We start from the raw sequence: 20,339 nt of genomic DNA on the forward strand, positions 1-20,339 counted from the left end.
GCAGTCAAAACAAAGTACATCAAAGAGACAGGTATATGTTGGATGTGAACAGCTACTTACCCACATTAAAGTGTCCGGGTCAAAATGACCCGCAACATCATCTTTGTATGTAAACTCTGCACAGACATTCCACTACATGTCAAAGACTCCAAATTTTACACACCTGTTGATGACCCTAGATGAGGAAAAGTCACAAAATTTCATGAAGAAAAAAAAAAGGGAACCAATGTTTTAGTCAACTCAAAAACTGAAATGGGTCAAATTGACCCTTAACATAATACAAGGGATATATATATACCTAGGTTTTATCCAAGCATGCTTTCAATTGTGGATGACAAGTACCCCAAAAAAGGCTATTGCTTACATTTCAGTCTCAAAAGAAATAAATAAATTGAAGAATCAATTTTAAAATTTGAGGATGAAGTCACAATTCTAAAGTTCATATTTTTTATTTCTTATACTTATCTTGTAACCATAGTCCATATAAGTATTTTCTTCATTGTAACCCTTGGTATTGAGTAACCGTATTTGTTTGTGTTTTTATTTTAATGATACAAATATTCTACTAAAGTCATATTTATCTATATTGATATTCTGACTGAACATAGCTTTAAGAGCGTGTTAAAATCCTGCCAGTAAATACACTTAAGTGGAATTTACCGTTTCATTACCAGTAAAGGTTAATGCCATGCAACTCCAATCTCAAATGTCTGGAATTAAAGCCTTATCCGAGATGACAAAATAGATTAATACATGCACGCACACCAAGTCGATATGCCCAAATTGGCACATTTATTAGATCTGAGATTTTAGGGCATAATTACCCAACACAAAGGGAATTACATTTGGTAACATTGTCGATACTTTAAGACAAAACAGGAATGATCCATTCACAAATTATTTTGCGGGGCAACAACACTACAGCTGCTTTTTTTAGGCTGCAAGTCCAGCAGGAGGCGTTCACTGTAAGATTAGGAGCATGAGGCACATATATACTATGACACAAAGAAGAAACAGCAAGCCAAAGATGGTCCAACACTGCAGATAGCCTAACTCAAGATTTTCAGATCGACTGTAAATGTTGTTTCACAACGATGAATTTGAAACTTGGGGGACCATAAGGTGAAAACTGAATCAATCATGTAGACAGAGTAAAGAAAAAAAAGGTTGTCGGACACAATGACATGCAAAGACACATTTACAGACAAGTATGGGGGGAATAAAAGTCAAACTGTCTTAATGGTCCCATATTGTTCTCAAGAGATTGTAAAATGTCATCACTTTAGTGGAATGCAAAAGAAAGCAAGCAGATATTACGTACTGAATCTGAAGAAGTGAGTGTGATGGAATTGTCAGAATTTACATTTACTTCCTATCTCCCGATGGAGAGGCCGGAAATCAAACCGACATCGGAAGTATTCCTATTCTATATCTGCACCATCAGTAATGGCGGTCAATAAGACCCAAACATTGTATATAATATGAAACATGTATATGAGCCATGGTTAATTCTTGCAGGTTCTTAGTTGTTTAGACAGTCCAGGAGCAAACTACTGCATGTACACCTGTATATGTTGTTTAATTCAGCTCAACAGTGTCCATACTCTCCCCAAAAAATTAAGTTAAACCTCCGACTAGTCATCCAAGAAAGTGAACACTACCTCTGTCATTGCACTTGAGAAGCAAACGCTCATACACACACACACACAATGTAGAGAAAGCACCAGTACCTGAGCGCCTCCTCTGCTTCATGTGCATCACTACACATTCAAGTCTTTCAACAAATATTTAACGTTTGCTCTGACAGTTAATCACTCAGCTTTGAACAAAACACTCTCAGCTTTGCAGTGTTAGGACTCACTAATTACAGACATAATAAGTAATTACATTGTGTGACAGTGTTGGTTATGTTGGCAGAGAGCGGACATTTTGATATTATAGCACCATTGCAGTAACATTTATTTACAATCTCTTGAGAGTTTTAGTCCCCCGTGGCTCAAACAAACCCCAGTTGTTCACATCTTACGGCTCTGACTTTGCCATTGATGACACTTTTCTGTACTTTCATCACATATTACAACCCAAAATAAATTAGGATTCAGAAAAAACACTTGTCTGGATGACCTGTACCATGGTACACAGAGGGGGGGGCCTTTCTGTTGCTTTACTTCTTGGCCTTTCCCTGAGCCGCTACAGCCTCCATGGCTTTGCGCACCGTCTCCTCGTCTCCCAGGAACTGCATGGGCTTCACGGGCTTCAAGTTCTTGTCGAGTTCATAAAGGATGGGGATTCCTGTGGGCAGGTTCAGCTCCATGATGGCTTCATCCGACATTCCTGCAGGTGTAAGCACACACAAACTAAACATTGAGACCGTTTGAAGATGTAGTGTACTTACCTATGGCAAAGTAAAACTAAACTGAAAATAGTACAGTTAGTTTTGTCAAACTATTATGACTTTATTGCGTTAGTGTTCAATAACAATCGGCGTTGAAGGACTAAAACTGAGTGTAAAAAGTCAAATCTGCTAAATGTATATTCCCTAACTGCTTTAATATCTAACCAAGATTGAATTAAGAGAAAATGTCTGCATCTTCCCAAATCCACAGATCATCTTTACATAAAAACTGACTTAACATAAACACAATATAAAGCTTAATCCAACTCAGGGCTGCGGGGTGCTGAAGGCCGGTTTCACACTGGACAGGTCATTATCACATAGCAGAGAAAAAGAATCACACACACTCAAAACCAAGCCCACAGTCATTTTAGAATCACCACTAAAGCTCAAATTGATGTTTTTAGTCTCTGTGAGGAAACCAGAGCACACACACACACACAAACATACATACAGAGAACATGCTATCCCTACAAAGAAAGGACCCCAAGACTCACTCATTCCTGCTATGAGGACAGAGTGATAGCCACCATAGCGGTGAGCAACCAGAAACAGTTCATACCATAACAAATTTGTTTACATAGTAAAGAAGTTGCCTCCACATGACTAGTCAGTATTCACCACCCACCTTCCAAGTGTTTGACGATCCCCCTCAGACTGTTTCCATGGGCAGCGATGAGGACCCTCTTTCCCTGTTTGATCTGAGGGGCAATTTCCTCATTCCAGAAGGGCAGCGCTCTCGCGATAGTGTCCTTCAGGCTCTCACAAGAAGGCAGCTGGTCCTCCGTTAGGTCTCCATAGCGGCGATCCTGCAAATAGAGCCATGTCAGATATACATTCACCAATGACAGTAGAAACCATAAAGCAATGATTGGCCCCTGTATTTCTTTTATTTTTCTAAATCAGCTCTTTTCCTGCGTAAATTGAAATAACACCTATTTACACCTACAACGTAATCTCATTTAGAGGTCACAAAGACCAGGACTGCAGTCCTGAGACGTTGGCTTCACCTTCATCTAAAGCCAGTGTGAGGAAGAGTCATAAACACATTGTGAAGAATGGCAGAAGAGCAGCAAGCATGAAGGGATTCTTGCTGGAAGAGAGCTGCAGAAATCTCAAACCTGAGAAGTGACAGGCTTATACCCACATCAGGAAACAGAAGATAACTGTCGCACGGAAGCTTTCACATTTTCATTTATTTTTTGGGGGAGAGAACAATTACAGGTTATTAGTAAAAAGCACATTAAATATGCACATTTCAATAGTCTTCTTGTTCCAAGTTTTACTCTTTTTATGCTATCATTTTAGTGGTCCGGCTAACTGCTTGTTCAAATGGGCTTTATATGGAGCCTGAATTGAAAAAGATTTGAAGAGTTTATTGTGCTTTTGTTTGGTGGTTCAAAAACAATTCTTGCTTTCTAATGTAATTCTATTGTCATTGGGGACTACAGACACAGTGCATCTTAACTTTGGCTTGCCAATGTGTGGAGAAGAACAGTTTGTCTCCGTTTGAACTTTGACCCGGTGCAGAGGAGCTCATCTTGTCAGTCACATATTAACTAACTTTGGACGTGCCATTAGGTAATAGATGAAGGCCTCTGGTCTCAAAGAGTAAAAACATCCCATTGCTTAAGCTGTCAAGTTTCATTCACATTGTGTAAGAGATTGAAATATTTAGATGACTATTTGTCCTGTACGCTCAAAGACAGACAACTGACCTTGAATTCACTATTTATTCCTCAACCAGTCTTGTGGTTTGTGCCAATTCTGCTGGTTATAGTTGAGGTCACGCTTCCTCTTTGTTAGAGGTACACTGAGGCAGTTGATCAAGTTGGCCAATATGTACCAACCCAATCTCTTGTCTCAGAAACCAACAAAGCTCTTTGGTTGTGCGTCTATACACTGCAGATAACAAATCTCACCTTGCTGATGATAGTGTAGTAGTCATGCTCCGGGCCCATGGGAGGAGGAGGGATATCAAAGGAGCGCCTCCAGATCTTCACCTGGGCCTCTCCATGCTTGGCAGCTGTCTCGGCCTTGTTCAGCCCAGTCAAGCCACCGTAGTGGCGCTCGTTGAGCCGCCAGGTCCGATGCACCGGTACCCACATTTGGTCGATGCCGTCCAAGACCAGCCACAGCGTCCGGATGGCCCGCTTTAGCACTGAGGTGTAGCAAATGTCAAACTCGAAGCCAGCGTCTGTGAGTTTAAAAGAAGGAGAGATACATATTTTCTTTACTACAGTTTTTGCTTGCATCATTTTGTCAGTACATCTCCAGTGCTTCTACAAAAATAAGTAGAATACATAACAAATACAATAAAGTAATGAACACAATACTACACAGAAAAGAGAAAAGATTGTGTTCAAAGAATACTGAAATCACAAAGTGTTGCATGGCAGCTCTAAAAGCCACAACTTGGAAAATGGCATTTTCCCCTTAGAACAAGATTAAGTCTTCAGCTTCTTGTTAACTACAACATCTTAACTCATTCTCAGATGAAAGGTATAATAGGTTGACAAAGCATCCTGTTTTTCCTCAGACATGTCCCCTTTTCACGTTCTATCAGGGGGGTCCAGTAGGATTATAGAAATTCATGAAAATCTTTGAATTTAGTTTGTTTCAAGGAACTATTAGCATGCTGTGGGCTATATTTAATTGAACAGAATGACACTACTTTTCCCCCTGACAAACAGAGGAAGCAGAGATTGGAGTAGCATGACATCTAATCTGCCAACAAAGTGTATCAACTAGTAACTTTGTGAGGCTGTCTTTTCATTTTTAATATTATATAGAAAAAAAATTCACCCAGATATTTTGTTAAAGCTGACTGTTGTAAAACAAAACAGTTTTTTCAAACTATTCCATATTACATGCCATTATTTGTGGAATAAGGATTATTTGACACACAACAAAACATGCCGTGTTCCTTCTATGCTTTATGCTTGCATTACAATGGTATTTAAAATAGCCTCGAGCAGACACATTATTGCGCATTGCTGTGCAGCCCTGCTGCTGCAGACAGCTCTCCTGCACGTCCGCACACTGTGCACTGACTCAGGGGGGCGGTTCTCTGCGCGACCTGATGCATGTACAGGCCGTTGTTATGCAATTGACTGCCGCCGACGGGAAGTCAGAGATATCACAGTGAAATGGTGTGAAAATGCATGACTTTCTCCTCACCTTTCAGGGCCTGTCCGCCTCTCCTGGCCTCCTTCTCCCCGGTTACACTCAGATCCGCGTCGAACCAGCCGCAGAACCTGTTTTCCTGGTTCCAGTTGCTCTCTCCGTGGCGGATCAGCACCAGCTTATAAGCAGCCATTGTGTGTAAGTAGAGGACTCAACAAAGGATGTAATATTTTCTTTTTAAGGGATGCTGAGGGTTGTTGAAAGGTGGATCGTGAACTCGGTGGAGGCAGAAGGTCCGCTCAGAGCCGTCAGACCCTTTTATTCTCTGGATTGGTTACCCACCGGTACTTCCGGGTTTCCACAGCCAATGAGATTTCTCTAGATGACGTACGTTTGATTTCAACCAATAGAAGAGGTGGGCGTGAGCGGAGGGGACTCCTGACCTTCATGTGGAACATTGAGCTTCATCTATCTATCTATCTATCTATCTATCTATCTATCTATCTAGCTACGTAATAAAATATATCTCGGAATAAAGTATCCCTGAAACCCATTTAGCAATTATCTGTTGCTTTACTTCTGTTTAATATGTCAACAGTTGCCAAATAACTGTTACTCTCACTGTATCCTGATGATTACATTAATCTCCAAGAGCCTCTGTACACAATGATAGCTGTGGTGCCTGTGCAACAGTTGTTTATCTCGAGTGCGGTATGAAAGGAATAGGGTGAAGAGAAGAATTGTTTTTGCAAGTCAATGGTACATTGGCAGTATATATTTAGGGCTACAGTTAGGGTTAGTGAGAGCTGAGCACATAGGAGCTGAGTCACTGAAGTAACACACTTTTTGTGCCCTGATACCTCCAGAAAAGGTGTAAATTACTTTAACTACTTTCATTCTGATATGTAAAGAACAGCAAACTAAACACCTTAGTGAGACTGTCACCTGTTGATATTCTCTTAACTTAACTGATGAGGAAAGTGTTTGTCATCCACAACAGGGAACCTTTACACTTATAGTAGCTGCTTTGTTTGTTTCAAAATTGTACAAAATACAGCAATTTAAAAAAACCAAACCCATTTTTAATGACAATGTATCTTAACGTGAGATGAAAAACATTGCATGTTATTTAATAGTAAGTCATTGTAGGTATTTTTGAATATGCCAGGACCATGTCATTACAAGTATGTTTGAAGCCAACAACTGCATTCACTAATAAAATTAATTAGTAAGTTGAGGATACTATGTCATCATTTTCTAAATATCAGGAACAGTCCTTGATTGTGTTCAGCATGTGTGCCCTGATGAAACTATGAGTAACTAGGGACTGAGATTAAAAGTCACAATAACCATAGGACTGATTAAAGGTTAAAATAAATTGAAACGTTGAGGTGAAATAATTTTTACATTCTGTGTGACCCAAGTGCGTCCCCTTGTGGGACAATATGCCTCTTGGGACTTTTCCCCGGTTTGAAATAATAACTTTGTAAAAGACTTTGCTTCTAACACTGTACTCTAAATATCACATTGAGAAGTGATGAATCGTGTTTATTTGATTACAAGAATTATAATTTTCTCTGGATGATTGTGTGTAGAATAATTAGCCATATTTGCTCAATAATTATACAAATAGATCTCATCAAACATGAACACCTCAAACTTACTTTGACCACTTTTACCTTCTCTTGTACAATTCCTTTTTAGGCAGTGGACAATATTACTTAACCCTAATTTTCCTGGCGTTGCCACAAAATATTTTTGCATAATGTTGTTTTTTTGTTCTTTTCCTTCTTCCCTTCAGGTATAATTGTGGTAACATTTTATTCTGGAGTGTGCTAAATATGCGTTTAAATTTGCCCTTTTTTCTCCTCTAATAACACCCATTTGATGTGACAAAGAGGAATTGGACTCTTGCGTTCAAAAACTGTGAAAAAAAGAATTGCTGGGAAATACTGTGGGACCTATTATCAGAATCTCCATGATCCACACTTGGAAGGAATGTTTGTTGAACTTCCCAACACATGCCTGCCTATACTTTGCGAAACATGTTTGTCTGAAAAACGTTCAAGTCATGGGAACTTTCATAAAGATATCTTATAAACCAGAGCTTATAGGTGACGAATGAAAGCAGTGTTGCAAATGCAAACTGCACGCAATGACTTATTAAATGTCAGGCAGGAAATTAGAGAATTCACCCACCCAGTGACGAAAAACTTTCCCTCAAGACTTGTTCCCTCTGCAAGACGCTCTCAAAGTCTTGGCTGAGTGGAGGAAGCTGTGGTAGTTTCAATGCCCTATAAATAGGAATCATCTTTTCCCACCACTGGCTGCCATTGCTCTCACTCAACACACAAACACTGAGTCCATTCACGAGTACCATCTGGGCATAAGCTGCTGTAGCAAATGTAGAGTCAGTAATCTCTCAGGCACTATGTTGGGAAACAGTAAACCGAATGGTATCAGAGGCAAACAAGGCCTCCCAGCCTGGAACACTGTGTCAATTCATGCCTCACTCAGACAGGAAATGTCAGTCTCAGAATCCTGCTCAGACTTTAAAGACATTCAGTACATCTCCCTCTTTGCCCCCCCCCCCCCCCCCCCCCCCCCCGCGCTCATTCACTTGTTCATTTGGCCTCCATCTGGTCTCCCAGCCCCTCTTCCCCTCTTCCCCTCTCCTCTGCTGCCCTGGAATGTGCATCTCAGCAGTAGCCGATGAAAATGTGGTTAACAGGGCACTGCTGTGTGTGTGTGTGTGTGTGTGTGTGTGTGTGTGTGTGTGTGTGTGTGTGTGTGTGTGTGTGTGTGTGTGTGTTTTCATGTTTCATGTGAGTACATGCGGCTGCCCGAGCGAGACGGGACATGAGGTCTGACTGCAGAGGACGAGAGGTGAAGCAGACGCGCTGATAGCCTGAAGCAGCTTCATTTGGGGATTACCCACCCAGAGTTTTGGGTGTGTGTGAATAGATGTCTTCTCTTCCTGCCGCAGGGGCTGCTGCTGAATGGATTTTTACCATTCAAGTAGACACACCTGGGTCACTACACTGTAATACCACACTCTCGTCTGTGAGAAGGTCTAACAAAAACAAAGCTGCTGAGATGAAAGTCACGAGAGGCTACAGTGAAAAGACTGGATTCCAGATTTGTAACGTATGTGTGTTTTGGGTGTAAAAATTTCCCTCTTGACAGTGCTGATCATGCATATTTTTTTCAAGTCTGCCTTAAAATAATACTGACATTACCTTATTTTAGAAGGATCTTTTGCTCACTTTTAAGAGACTGCTGAAGTTCAAAAGATGCTTCAGCACCTCAAGTGAAAGTCGTCTGAAGCACATTCACCGAGGGACCCGCTCGTGTAGATTTAAAATTGATAAAAAGGTCATAGTTAAAACTCATTACAACAAGCCAAACATATTCAAACAAGGATCCCTTTGGGTATCCATCAAGCAACAAGACATTTACTGAAAATAAGAATCAGGTAAAGAGGGAGTACATCCAGGATACTAACACGCTCTCCATCTATGGTGTTATTTACAAGAAACAAGACCATCCATGGCCTTGTTTCTTGCAAATGGATGTCCTTGTTTCTCCAAGGCAAAAACACTTCCCCCTCCAAGCCCTTTTTTGGGAGAAATGTTTAAGGCTGTTGGCTAAAATAACTTGAGTCAGGAAGTTGACTTGATATCTGTGCTTCGACGCAACCAAAACCTTTCACAATCACTGACAACGGTGAAGGATTTACTGTCTTTTCCTTTTTTGTGAATATCATTTGTGTGATGGCAGAATTCTGGATGAGTTTTTCATTTGACTAACATGAGTCCACAGCCACAGATGCTGTGCCTCCCGAGAGGTAAAGAAAATCAGAAGGGGTTATGACCGCTTGTGGACGCTGGTCTCTCGCAGACGGGTGGGAGGGCACATACAGGAAATGTCATTTTGGTTGACTGGCCAGTATAAATATCACACAGTTGGCACTCCAGAGCAGTGCCTGGCCCAATATGTCCTTATAACAAGTTGTCTGGGTTTTCTTCAATGTCTCACTCTTTTGATGTCCACACCCTGAGACAGAGTATTCCAGTCTCATTACCTGTGACTAAATGACTTCACTGCATGTGCTGGATGTGTTGTTTCAGGAAGAAATGTCCAACGGCCTTTTTTTTCCTCCACAAAATCTAATTGTGGTCATTGTGACGATAGGTAGCCTGTAAATGTAACACATTCATAAAGTCTTTTGGAGTAGATGTGCAGAATCCTTTTTTCTGGCCTAATTGTCAGCATACGCTGCAGCAGTGAGTCGGCCAGAACTTAAATGATTCCCTATGGTTTCTCTCAGTATCAAACTGAAGCCCGGACGTGGACGTGACGCCTTGTTTATGATCACACACGGTGCTGCTGTGTACTGCCTTGGGTGTAAACAACAGTGTGTTTCCACAGGGGCCGACACGTGGACAGGACAACACTCAGAGAGGGGAGAGGTTGAGTGTGAGGTGGTGGCGGGTGGGTAGGGGGGCTTCTTTCTTTCTTTAGAAGTACAAGATTTATATCCTGCTACTGCATCTGGTTAACATTAACTCTTCCACTCCTGCAACTCCGGCTGTGGATGTCACCCTGAATGCACCCAGTTTATCAAATGAATTTACATTTATTCCACCTTTTTTGTCTCCGGACCTTTGGTAATTACATTTTTATCTCTAATGCTCCTTTCCAGAACTTGTCATGTTTAGTGCCAAGCATGCACTAGCCAAGCACCATAAAAGGAAAATGTTCTTTGTGAATCTTTTTTTTTTTTTTCATTGCGTGGAGTCTCTAGCCAGAAACAAGCGTGTATATAATCTCTAATTCAAGAATAGTATAGCTTTCAATTCAGTTGATTAGAAGTGCATATGTTGACTAAGTAAAAAACAAAACAATGGTTGAACTTATTTACTCAAACGAGGGAAGAAAGAGTTTCTCAAAGTAAAAAGTAAACATACAGATCCAGTGGGCGTGTGCGTGTGTCCTTGTAATTGATCATCTAAACTATTTTTTAAAGCTATGAATAGGGACTATGTTGCTGCACTACATCTTCTGATCTTTCAGGCATATGGCCACTTGTTTTCCCTGTTAAAGACGTCCCATACAAAAAGTGCCCCTTTCCCATTCTTAAGTCTCCCTATTGTTCTATACAAGTCTTCACATCATTTTCAGCTGTTTACAAATAAAAATCTTTAGTAAAGACCACAGACAGAAAAAACTAAGTTTCAGTTCAACAACACTTTCTGTGATTTCATAATATTTCACATTTCCAGTATTAAGTTTATCTTATAAAGATATCAAATCTTAAAGTAGCTTTTTTTTTTAAAAAGGGTGCAGTTTTGGGTGCTGTAAAAGCTGCTTCAAGTTCTTGGGAACTGCTTGCTGACTGGAATAAGCGAGACATTGACTCATCTTCCACAGTTTGGCTTTGTTTTCATTGGCTGAGTATAAGCCTACCTCCAGACCCCCCCCCCCCCCCCCCCCCCCCCCCCCCCCCCCCCCCCCCCCCCAGCAGACTTTTCCGGTAAGAACAAGCCTTTTCCCAGATTATTGTTCACACAACACAAACCTCATGCATGCTGTTTCGAAAAACGAGTCAGTAAGGTTCAGTTTGTACACACACTCCCGTTAGTTCCATGGTGTATGTGCATGCATGAGTTAGTGACTCCCTCACTGTCTGCTGGGGGCTCAGACAGGTCTAAGGTTCTACAGTTGGCCTTTCATGTGGTAAAGTGGCACAGCTTAGAAATGATCCCCGCTGATTGGCCGCTGCTTTTATCTCCCAACAGGAAGTACCCGAGGGCTTCCGTTGCTCCAAGTCTGTGTTTCATTTAGGGAAAGGCACCAGGAACACAATCTGTGTGTCAGACCCACAGTTCTTTCTCCAAGTTTTACTGAAACCACATTGTCGCAGCATTTTAGAAACATAACCCTCATGCAACCATCTAAAGAATTATGCACTTAAAACACGATGACAAGAAACATCTCTATAGTTCACGTTCTCATCTTTATTATTGGTCTTTTTTCCTCTTTGTATTACACATAAGCTATTTTTTTTTAAATTCAGCATACACTTGGTAGCACCAATCACATCCATCTTGTTGGACTGCTGTTTTTGAGTGAACAGCGTTCTGACAGAAGATACTGATTAAAAAAAAAAAATAATAAAAAAATTAAATACTGAACGCAATGTTTGAGCTTGACAAAACCAAAACAGAGCTGGTATTTAAAAAAAAGGACATCAACAAGTGCTTGTATCCATCATGTTTGTTCAGTATAGCTTGCTGTCATCCAAAAACCTATAAAACATGTAAAAAATATAAACTTTAAAAAGGCAATGAAAACAAATTCCCATGTGACAACAACTGTGAGCTATGAGAGGTCTGAGATGGACAGTACCAACATAACATCTACAAAATGATGTTAACCCGTTTAATACCAGCAGGCAGGTATCAATAGTGACCTGAGTTGCTGGAAGCTCTAAAAGTGCCTTTTTGGGCTTTTGGCAAGAAATTCAGCTTTTAAATAATAATGATGATGGTTGTATGATGAGTGTGAAAGTTCTCAATATCAGATCACTTTACTTAATCTACTTCTGGATAAAAAAAAAATAGTCTCATTCAGAACAAAATAAGAGGTTTCAACATTTTGTTTACATACAAGTGTCATTATCGTCTATAATGACCCCTGCACATATCTTTTGCTAAAACCCAAGTATATTTGTGTTAGTGTTTTGACTGTGACTGCAAAGAAAATCATATTATTTCACTAACAAGATTAAATGAAGGAGGTTTGAGGGAGGCCTGAGGTCAGCATGCAGCTGATTCAACTGCAAGTAGAAACAATTTAGGATTAAATATACTGAGCCACTCAAGTGTAAAAACTGCATGAACTCCATTATCATGAGACAACCTAACATCAACAATAAATTCAATTCGGAGACATGTCACTGTGGCACCTTAGCAATATAACTCCCGTTTGGGATTTTGCAGGAGCTGCTTTAGTTTTGAATCAACACCCAGGTGGAAAGCTGGAAGAAGGGAGACAGTAGAGTAAAATCTGCAAATAGAGTAACTTTGGATAAAATTACAGTGAAGTTAACTATTCCTCATCTTGCTGTGGATGGATCCAAACCCTCTTCCTCCTCCCTTTTGGCCCCCATTGTCATCGCCACACCCGGCTGTTACCCCATCAGATGACCGTCTGCTCCCCCCGACACTTTCTACAGGCCCCATAAATAAGCGAGAGCAGGTAGGCCAGGCAGCACAGGCAGGAGAACACGGCGGCCGTCAGGTAGACCTTGTACAGGCAGAGGTGCTTGTACAGGTCCAGGTTGCAGTACGAGTTGCGGTCCGTCTTGTAGATCATGACTCCTATCGCCGGCAGGTAGAGCGCAGCAGCGGCCACGTCGTGCGCCAGGTTGGTGGCCAACCAGCGGTCCCCTCCAAGCAGCGGTACCAGGTCCTGCTTCTCCAGCAGGGTGATGAAGAACAGGGCGAGGGTGAGGAGCCAGAAGAGCACGGCGACGAACAGCACGAAGTGGATTGACCCTTCGTATTTGTTGGCGGCGATGGTGACCCACAACCCGGCTCCGAAGACGATCTGCAGGATCCGGACGACTCCCAGAAAACTCTTGAGGAACTTCAGGATGTTCTTCCTCACCTGCGGCTGCGGAGGTTGGGGTGGCATCTCTCGCTATCTCTCCTCCTCCGATCACGATCGGTCCCTTTTTCCCCCCGAACAGGGCGGGTGCCTTTTTGCCAGCTGCAAACAGCTGGTTGAAAAGATGGACAAAAAGTGGAAAAAAGACTTCTGGAAGGCCCGGGTTTTGCGCTCCGATAAATTACGCCAAATGTGGGGAAGTTTTGGGTAATAAAAAGGGAACTCTCTGTTCTTTCCACAGCCCCGGGGTTTTGAAATGACAAACCTTCTTGTATGTTTCGTCTTTTCCGTTTCCTCTGTTGAATGTAGCGTCTGTGTAGGGGGGCTGGGAATGGATTGGGGGGGTGGCCTGTAATTCAAACCCATTCTCCTCCTCTGCTGGACTGACGGACTCATCCATGTCCACTCATCTGGTTACCAATTTCTGTTTTGTTGTTTAATCTTGAGCGATATCCCGTTTGCCCTCTTATCTTTTAGTCATGCAGACGTATGACTAATTGAATGAACCAGTATGTTCTTTACTTTTCAGTGGTATTTTCCCCATGTTTGGAGAAATGGTGAATGCGCGCTGTGTTTATAGATAAGTCCATGCGTCACGGTGTTTGTGTCTCTCTGCGCAAGACTCTCACACATTACTTCTTTCTCAGATAATTGACAGATGCCTCCTATGCCAGCCAGGCTCATTGACGTCAATGGATTTGCGCGCTCCTCCACGCCCTATACGTGGCCAGGAGGCCGGGCCAGACCTCGTTCCCTCCCCTTCCAGCACGGTCATTGGACGAAACAAAGCCGCTGAGCCGCAGGAACAACCCGCACGGCTCCTATTTGTCGCTTTGATGGCAACCATTCATGATTGACAGACAGCTCAAGGACACAAATTATTCGCAAATGAGACTGGACGCACTCTCTCATTGTACAGCTGCAGCTTTCTGCGAGAAACAAGAGCGAAGAGTGAAGCGAACAGACCAGGGATCCGCTGGTAAGTTCGTATCCAGTTTTTTATATTTTCACATGACCATCATGCGATTTGTTTTTACTGCCTTCAGCACATAGTGGCAACGACACGGCACAGTGCAACAATGCGTCATTGTATTGCGCTGATCGGTTCAACTACCAGTGTTTTGAAGATGTATTCTCAGAAACTCCCGCTGCCTTCACTAGTAAGCTGCAATCATTTGTTATTCAACCTCAACACTGTCGTAACCCGGTGCAGGGTGGATTAAAAGAGAAGTAAGTCACGTTTGGTTAACCCACTTCTAAAACAAACGAGAAGTGGTCTGCAAATGCGTAAATATGTTTTGCTGTTTTATATTATATATATATATATATATATATATATATATATATATATATATATATATATATATATATATAATAAGCGTAAAGGATGTCCTCAAATGACCCATTATTGTTAATGAGTTATGCACAGGAGAGAGGCAAAGCAAGTTTATGCATTTATAAAGTGCACAGAGCATTTTAAATCAGAATTAGATTACAATGAAACATTAAAATGGCATTGAATTTAATTTCCAGGACCTTGAAAAACAAAGGTAAAAGCACAAGCTGTAGGGTCCAGATGAGCTGTAGGGTTTGGATGCTTTCTGAGTAAAACGAAGGCCCTGGCTGAGACCATTTATTGCTTTATAGGTAACAGAACTTCAAAGTCCATCTTTGAGTGCTTGTGTAATGTGCTTGACTTTTTTTTTTGGTGTTGGTCAGGATGCGCTGCAGCTGTCTGGATTATTTGGGAATTCACTTCCAGGGAATTGTTGACATGATACACACATCCTGCAGGAAATGGCAAAACAAAGGATATTAAAAGTGCTGACCAGAGCAATCTATTTGTCTACTGATACAGGGGCAAGGAGACCCTGTGGAATGAAGCGTTCCTGAAGCAGAAACGGAAGCAAATGTGCTAGTAAACAACATATTAGACAAAGCACTGGAGCTGTAAATTGTATTCATTTCAAATGAAAGTACTATTGGATGCCGCACGGTGGTGCAGTAAATAATACTCTCCTCACCAAGAGAATATCCCAGATTGTCTGTGCTTGGGAGCCTTTCGGTGTAGAGTTAGAATTTTCTCCCAGAGTGCGAGTGGGTTCTCTACAGATTCTCTGGTTTCTTTCTACAATTCAGAACCATACATTAGAGGTTAATCAGTGACTCTGAAAATCCCCCCAAAGTGTGAATGTGTGTGTGTGATTATCTAACGATTATATAATGATATAAAAGATGGATGGACTCTACCATTCCTTAAAACTAAGTATTAGTTATTTAATTGCACTGTCTATCGCAAGTGTTTTACTGAATTTATTTGTGTTAAAATATCTACTTTCAAAGCCGATTTCTCAGTTTAAAAAAAAGAAAATCGCACTATAGCTATTGTGTAAATAAAGCAGAAGGTTTCTTTGTTAAACAATCAAATCTTTTGCCTACAAAAAAACTGATCAAATGTTTGAATATTGTGAAAATTGTGGGTCTACTCATTTGCAGCCTAAAAATTGTAAAAGGATGGATTACATGGTGTAAATTGTACTTTGGTATGACTATATTGCACACTTGGGGAAAAAGTACCCAAACTGGTATTTAATTACAATAATGTGACTGTAATTCATTATTTCCACCTTCGCAGTTTAAACTTGTTCAGCCTGTTGTCAAAGTTCATTATGATGGCAGAGAGTTCTCTTTTGGTTTGAGGATATTTTGTGAACCACTGACTGACATGCAGCCATGACCTTGGTCACTCTAGTGCCACTTAGGTCTTAGTGAAAAGCACATGTGCGTAAAGCAAGATAAAGATGCCATCTGCAGTTTAATAGGCTTTAAAGCAAAGTTCGTCATCACTCGCTTGGTGAAGTAGGATTACAGAACCAGAGCAGACGTCTCACACCTGACTTCAGTGTTAAACTTTCCGTTGCCATGCTGTGTTGTTTATGTAAAATATAAAAGACAAATCTGATGTGGCTGTCAGCTTATACTCTTGATTTTTAATTATTATTTTTTTTAAATTCTCAACAGATTAAAGAAGGTGTATGCCACCTTTCCCCGTGTCTCCCTGGATGGATACCAGTCCTGCCTCCCCTTCCTCCTCCGTGGTGGCGGGCCCCCCCTCACTGTGGCGGCTGGCCGACAGGAGGTGTAGGAAAGCGGGCTCGGGAAACATTTTTAGCAACGTGAATCTGTGGCAGCTCCAGCGACTGTTCAGGGCAGCGGGGGACGAGGACGCTGAGCAGAGGGCCCAGCTGGTTTGGGGCCACAGAGACGAGGCAGAGCTGGCTCAGGCTTTGATAAGTCTGCGGGCCCGGGGTCACCGGCGAGGGCTGAGAGCGAATGGAAAAGATGCACTTGGTTCACATTGGCTGCGAGCCTTCAATCACCTCAGGTAAAAAGAAAGAAAGAAAAAAAAAAGTTAATCACATCAATTGGTAAGATTAAGCATTAGGACTTTGTAATTGATTTGTATCTGTAATGAATCTTTGTCTTTCAGGATCGGGGAGGGCTCGGCGAGCAGCCAGGGCCCTGATCCCAGGGAGGAGAGTGATTCTGATGCAGGAGCACAGAGCAGTCCAGAGCCTCACAGACGCACCTCAGTAGGGACAACAGGAAGAGCGACTTCAGCACTAAACGAGAGCCCGGGTCCTGCGGGGACCTCCGAGCGGACAGTCAGAAGCAGCTTAGGACTGAGGAGGGGAAGAGAAAGCAACCCAGAGAGATACCTCCACCGAATACTCCACTGACTGCACAGTCAGAACTCGGTGGGAGATGTTGTGGGTTCAGATAAGCTTGATCTCAGCTTCTGCAGTTTGAAGTGAAACTGTTGCTGGCTCAAACCCCCCCCCCCCCCCCAAAAAAAAGGTATATTTTCTCACACTGGCATGTCTGCACTCACAAAGACACTACATGGAGACTGCACTTGTGTTTGTTGCTTCCAGCATGAAGCAGCGACTAGTTCAACGTCTCTCATGAAGATTATTACCTCTTAAAAACTGCCTTATGTATTTTCCTCAACTCATCTGACAACATTAAACACACATCATAAAAATTATGTATGTGTGTGTATGTTTTTAGTTTTTGTCAGTCACTTTGGTTTTATTTTATTTTTATTTTTTGCATTGATCTTAACTTTTCTGAAACTGTTTCATGAAGTATCACAACTGTGACATTTCTCCAGAACATGAGGTATGCATATATTTTATTCAGGTCTAGTAGCTTTATTCTAGTCTTAATAGCACCAGAAAATTTGCCAATATTACCAAACTTTGTAATGTTTCTTCCATAGAAACATTTGTTTTGTTCTCGTATTTGTTTTAGTAATGTGAATTTTGTGTATTGTACTGAGCACATTGTACATGCAGATGTACTGGGAAAGTCAACGCCAATCAATTGTTGGATAATTCTCCAAAGGTTGTCAAAATCAGCTGTCCCTGTTCAAGTAATCAATGTGTAAAACTGGACATGGTTTTCAGGCTATTTTGCACGTCTGTGCTTCCCAAAATAAGGCGATTTAAGTAAATTGGAGTTTTAAACAACAAAATAATTCCACATAGATTTAATAGATTTAAGCTCACAGTTTGAAAATGTAACGCCTCAGTAGGATTTTAGTGGAAGTGAATAACAAACACTGTATGTAGCACAGTCACATGTTTTGAGTGAACAGATCAATAGTTACGCACTGACCTGAACATACAGCCTCATGTGTGACCGCACACGCAATTTATCAACATTTCTATAGATATTTTGTTCCACCAAAACCCATGTACTGTATGTGGTGCTGGATGATAAATGTGATGTGTATTAACCTTAAAATATTTTTCTTACTTTTCTAAGTACGCTCACTGGTTCAAAGTGTCACGTTGAGATATTTTGATATTTACCCAGCTTGTCCCTGCTGCGTTTGTGATGTTACACAATTTTATAACTGGTAGGCGAGTGAGTAATGTAAGTCACAAGTATGAAAACAGACGTTTTGGTCAAACAAACTGAAACCAAACAAAAACAGATTGCCTCAAACTTATGTTTTCTTGTTCTTATTCTTCAATGCTGTTCGAGGTAGTTATTAATGTCAGTTTAAGGAACTCAAAGCAAATGAAATGGCCACAGATGCTCAAAAAGATGCACCACAACTGGTTTTTGAAAGCTATTTTTATAGTTTGTTTCAATAATTTATATATTTGAGTTGGAAGCATTCATGTCACTGCCAATTCAAGGTGTGCTGTAATACAGTAGTTGAATCAGGACTCTTATCAACCAATAGTGAGAATATAAGACAACAAAAGTGATGACTGTAGAGAAGAGACATCATTAATGTGATGGACACTCAATAAGCAGAGGCAAGTGAGGATGGGACGACTGGTCGGATTGCGAAGTGAAACCGGGTTGAATTTCTTATTCCAACATCCTGCAGGACAGAGTGATGATGGGGACCTGATGGTTTACATAATTGTAGGTCATTATGGTTAAATGCCAGAAGCACAGTGGTATTTAAAAGCAAGCCTCAGCAGACTGATTAGCTCAGTACATGGCCATCACAGATGAAGTAAAAGGAATTTCCACAGTGAGAGAAAGAGGGCGTGGTGGAGCAGATCGAAATGTGAAAGGAGACAATGGCAAGGATTCCCTATTGGAAGGAAAAGTGCAGAGAGAAAAAGACCTTTAATGGATCGTCTCTAAAGCTTCTTTTATTGGAAGTGAGTCACGTTGGAAACCAAAGTGAGTTCAGGGCCTCACTGTGCCTGTTGACAATAAACTGCCCACTGCCTCTCTGAAAGACAAATGTTACATGCCTCAAAAAACTAGATCAAATGTTTTGACTGTTTAAAAGTGTACATTTTTAGAATAAAGGAAAATGTATTTTATTTTGGTTTGCTTTCTTGTCTTTATTTATCTTAACATCGCAGCTCGCGATCATCTATCAATCCCACTTTATCCATGTCGGGGTCGCAGGGTGACGACGGGTGATCAGTGTGTGTCCCGCAGAGCTTGTCAGGCTGTTTCAAGGGAAACACAGAGAAAGAAGTCTCACGTACAAATTTAATTTAAGTGTATGGGCAATTTCAGAATTTCAACTCAAACTCAAAGGACTGGGGGAGGGAACCAGAGGGCCCAGACAAAACACATGCATGTATAGAGAGAACTGGTAAACTCTTTGAAAATGGTACCGATTAACTTATTCCAATTTAACCACTTTTTTGTATCCAGTTACAGCATTACATAATTTCATATACTGCACATCTAAAAGGAAGCAACTGAGTGGACTAATTATTCTAAAACATAAAAAGATAGATAGATAGATAGATAGATAGAGGTATCAACACAGGATAGGTAAAAAGAAGAATAAAAAAAAGACATTAGACAAAAATAAAACAGAATTTGAAATTGAAGGTGTTTTGTAGTTTGTACAGTTTTGCAGCACTGCCCTCTAGTGGCTACAGGACTCACTGCCCTGCTGGTCGACTCGCAGTCACTAGATGGCACAAAAGGTTTCGTTTTGAGGAAGAAACATTATGGCGAGCCAGGGAATAACTCATGCTTGTCACTCATCTCACATATTTCTTGCAGAAAAACCTAAAATGAAGAAAGAGAGTTATTAATATTAAGTATTAATTGCATCTGAGAAACACCTGTGTCCATATGCAGCTTCAGTCATCTTTGCATCAATTTCTTTGTTATCCACTCCGGTCAAAAGATGAGAAAGTAGGCCTTGTTATAAGGTTGTTCTTCACTGTTCTGCTGTCTCCATTAGTTTTCCTCAGCGCACCCTGCAGGATTTAAAGGTCATCTGTGATTATCTGTGTGTGTTGGATCTATTTACCCGCGTTTAACTGGTGCAACAACAACAAAAGTGAGAGTTCAGGTGGTGAAACTTTAACAGACGCCCTCAATTACATAAAAAGCTGTAAACTGATTTGGGGGTAATCCTCAGTTTGCTGAACTCTTCACCTTGCACAGGAAATTTTTTATGCAGTGATAGGTTGTCCTAACTCTATAATCATGGTAAACATTGTGACTAACACCAGGGTATGAATGATGATAGAGCAGGTGGAGATCTGCTGTCACGCTTCAGTAGCATTGAAATGACCCTATGTGGTACATTTCCAGCAGAGTGAACAACCTTACCTTACTTTACTTTACTTAGAAAAAA

General features: G+C 41.1%; 3 protein-coding genes across 3 annotated transcripts; 1 reads left to right on the top strand and 2 right to left on the bottom strand.

The window, feature by feature from the left end:
* Nucleotides 1–764: 764 nt before the first annotated feature.
* LOC308121020 (phosphoglycerate mutase 1-like) lies at nucleotides 765–5,848 on the bottom strand. Its single transcript, XM_080482039.1, has 4 exons — nucleotides 5,576–5,848; nucleotides 4,318–4,592; nucleotides 3,024–3,204; nucleotides 765–2,334 (listed from the first exon to the last, which is right to left on the bottom strand). Exons 1-4 carry the CDS (start codon nucleotides 5,712–5,714, stop codon nucleotides 2,165–2,167), a joined length of 765 nt encoding a protein of 254 aa, XP_080338165.1. The 5' UTR covers nucleotides 5,715–5,848; the 3' UTR covers nucleotides 765–2,164.
* Nucleotides 5,849–11,527: 5,679 nt separating this feature from the next.
* marveld1 (MARVEL domain containing 1) lies at nucleotides 11,528–13,845 on the bottom strand. Its single transcript, XM_080481619.1, has one exon. It carries the CDS (start codon nucleotides 13,220–13,222, stop codon nucleotides 12,725–12,727), a length of 498 nt encoding a protein of 165 aa, XP_080337745.1. The 5' UTR covers nucleotides 13,223–13,845; the 3' UTR covers nucleotides 11,528–12,724.
* A 224-nt stretch (nucleotides 13,846–14,069) lies between these two features.
* Nucleotides 14,070–19,052, top strand: LOC308120791 (uncharacterized protein). The gene is made up of 3 exons (XM_080481618.1): nucleotides 14,070–14,174; nucleotides 16,217–16,580; nucleotides 16,686–19,052. Exons 2-3 carry the CDS (start codon nucleotides 16,231–16,233, stop codon nucleotides 16,933–16,935), a joined length of 600 nt encoding a protein of 199 aa, XP_080337744.1. The 5' UTR covers nucleotides 14,070–14,174; nucleotides 16,217–16,230; the 3' UTR covers nucleotides 16,936–19,052.
* Nucleotides 19,053–20,339: the final 1,287 nt, after the last annotated feature.

This window comes from Lipophrys pholis, assembly GCF_963383615.2.
Source record: "Lipophrys pholis genome assembly, chromosome: 15".
Taxonomy (NCBI): Eukaryota; Metazoa; Chordata; class Actinopteri; order Blenniiformes; family Blenniidae; genus Lipophrys; species Lipophrys pholis.

Excerpts from the sequence above, each read along its gene's own strand:
- marveld1 (XM_080481619.1), bottom strand. The coding sequence starts at position 13,222 with ATGCCACCCCAACCTCCGCAGCCGCAGGTGAGGAAGAACATCCTGAAG.
- LOC308121020 (XM_080482039.1), bottom strand. The coding sequence starts at position 5,714 with ATGGCTGCTTATAAGCTGGTGCTGATCCGCCACGGAGAGAGCAACTGG. Across the intron at positions 4,593-5,575 it reads AGGCGGACAGGCCCTGAAAG|ACGCTGGCTTCGAGTTTGAC; the intron begins GTGAGGAGAAAG and ends TTAAACTCACAG. Across the intron at positions 3,205-4,317 it reads ACTACACTATCATCAGCAAG|GATCGCCGCTATGGAGACCT; the intron begins GTGAGATTTGTT and ends CTCTATTTGCAG.
- LOC308120791 (XM_080481618.1), top strand. The coding sequence starts at position 16,231 with ATGCCACCTTTCCCCGTGTCTCCCTGGATGGATACCAGTCCTGCCTCC. Across the intron at positions 16,581-16,685 it reads CGAGCCTTCAATCACCTCAG|GATCGGGGAGGGCTCGGCGA; the intron begins GTAAAAAGAAAG and ends TTTGTCTTTCAG.